Source organism: Nestor notabilis, unplaced genomic scaffold (assembly GCF_000696875.1).
Source record: "Nestor notabilis isolate BGI_N333 unplaced genomic scaffold, ASM69687v1 scaffold18791, whole genome shotgun sequence".
NCBI lineage: Eukaryota > Metazoa > Chordata > Aves > Psittaciformes > Psittacidae > Nestor > Nestor notabilis.
In genome coordinates, this window is record NW_009915352.1 from 3,072 (window position 1) to 5,255 (window position 2,184).

Genomic DNA, 2,184 nt, shown 5'->3' on the forward strand with positions numbered 1-2,184 from the left:
ACGCACAGCCCTTGTGCCTGCAGCCGCGTGCTGTGTGCTGGAGCTGGCAGGCTGCCTCCTCCGCCTCCCCCACCCTGGCTCACGGCCTAAACCTCTTTCTCCCAGGATCCTCATGAACTCGGAGAAGCTCAAGTCCCGCATCACAGAAATCCATGACAGCAAGATGAAGCTGGAGCAGGACCTGAAGAAACAAGCCTCGGAGAACCGGGAGATCGACAAGCGCATGAACAGCCTCAAGCCAGACCTCATGCAGCTGCGCAAACTGCGGGACCAGTACCTGGTGTATGTGGTTCCTGCCCCGTGAGGGCTGGGAGCGGGGCCCTGCTGCCCCCCCGCAGCCATCCAGCTGCCTCCTTGAGGGCTCTGGGGCTTGTCAGACCAGCTCGTGGGCTGCTGGGTGCAGGGGTGAACCCTGCAGGGTGCAGCCTGGGGCACGGCTGCTGCCCTCTGGTGATGGCTGCTCCAGTGGTGCGTGGCCCGGGCACGCTGAGCTCTGCCTCTCCTTCCCCAGGTGGCTGACACAGAAGGGAGCCCGGCAGAAGAAGATCAACGAGTGGCTGGGTATCAAGAACGAGACAGAGGAGTGAGTGTCCCTGCGCGTGTTGTGGTGGGATCAGCAGCCCTGGAAGCGTTCAGAGAGCGTGTAGATGAGGCCCTCAGTGACGTGGTGTAGTGGTGGGGTTGGCAGTGCTGGGGGAAAGGTGGGACTTGATGAGCTTAAAGGTCTTTTCCAACCTGGTTGGTCCTAGGATTCTATGCGGGGGGAGCTGCAGGAGCACAGGTTGTGCAGCCGGTTCTGCCTGTGCTGGGGCCATGGGTAAATCCCATCTCCCTGCCTGGGAGCCGGGAACATCTCCCCTGCCGGCAGGGGTGCTGGCATCTAGCAGTGGGAGGGGAGATGTGGGGGCCACCCGCCCAAAGTGAGGGGGTCTGACCCTACCTGTGCTCAATCACAGCCAGTACTCCATGATGGATGATGAGGAGGAGCTGCCCCACCACGAGGAACGAACGTGGTACGTGGGGAAGATCAACCGCTTGCAGGCAGAGGAGATGCTCTGTGGCAAGCGGGACGGCACCTTCCTGATCCGCGAGAGCAGCCAGAAGGGGTGTTACGCCTGCTCCGTGGTGTGAGTATCCCCGTGCGGACGCGCTGGGATGGGGCTGGCGCGGGCTCTGCTCCCGCATTCCAACTTGGACACATGCTGGAGCTGGAGGAAGCATCACCTGGGCTTCCGATGCGTCCCATCTGCCTCAGCTCCTCCTGCCAGGGCCAGATGTGTCTTCGGGCTGCTCTGCTGGTGCCTGCTTGTGCTCCGCTGTCCCCGTCCCGCTGCTGACCCGTGTCCTTTGTGTCCCTGGCAGGGTGGACGGTGACACCAAACACTGTGTGATCTACAAAACAGCGACAGGCTACGGGTTCGCTGAGCCCTACAACCTCTACGCCTCCCTCAAGGACCTGGTCTTGCACTACAAGCACACGTCCCTGGTGCAGCACAATGACTCCCTGAATGTCACGCTGGCTCACCCTGTCCTTTCCCAGCCACCAGCCAGATGAGCAGCCCGTGCACAACGTTACAGCTGCCTTCAGCTTCTCCCCAGGGCGCTGCTTTCTGGCTCTGGACTCTTTGCACCCTGTATAGTTGAGTCTCTGTGCTCCTGCCCCTCCAGAGCCTCTGAGATGTCTGTGACCGTTCCTGATGTCCCTTTTGGTCAGTAGCTGAATCCCGTGTTGGCTGGTGGGACAAAAAGGCTGGGCTGTTGATTCCCAGTGGACTCCAGCCTCTAGGAAGCAGGATCCAGTCGTGACTGAATTGCTGGGGGTGAGCACAGTCCTCTCTCCTTCCCCAATCAGCAGGTCAGATCCCCTCTTGCTGGCAGGTCGCCCCGCTGTGCATCACTGTAGAGGTAGATTCCCGATTCCAAGGGTCTCCCTGCCGGGATGCTGGAGGAGGCAGAGGAGGAGGCTCCGCTGAGCATGTGCATCCTCCACTCTCCCTTCCCTTGGTGACTTGCCGTGTCTTGTGGCGGTGTCTGGTACGAGAGGTGCTGCTCTTCCATGCAGAGACTCATTGAGAAAGGAGAAACCCTGTCCTCTGGGGGGCTTCTCAGCAGAGGTTTCCGCTCCAGGCCGTGCCCCACCTCACCGTCTTGTTCCCTAATGCCATAATCACCTCTTGAGTGTTG

At 60.8% G+C, this 2,184-nt stretch overlaps 1 protein-coding gene across 1 annotated transcript in view; it reads left to right on the forward strand.

Annotated features, from left to right (window-relative positions):
* Positions 1 to 1,920, forward strand: part of LOC104413180 (phosphatidylinositol 3-kinase regulatory subunit beta-like) — a gene marked incomplete at its 5' end in the record, with an annotated part of 4,911 nt that extends 2,991 nt beyond the window's left edge. Inside the window, 4 exon segments of the mRNA XM_010024104.1 lie at positions 106 to 282; positions 512 to 583; positions 957 to 1,127; positions 1,363 to 1,920. Of these exon segments, the coding sequence (XP_010022406.1) occupies positions 106 to 282; positions 512 to 583; positions 957 to 1,127; positions 1,363 to 1,555 (613 nt within the window).
* Positions 1,921 to 2,184: the final 264 nt, after the last annotated feature.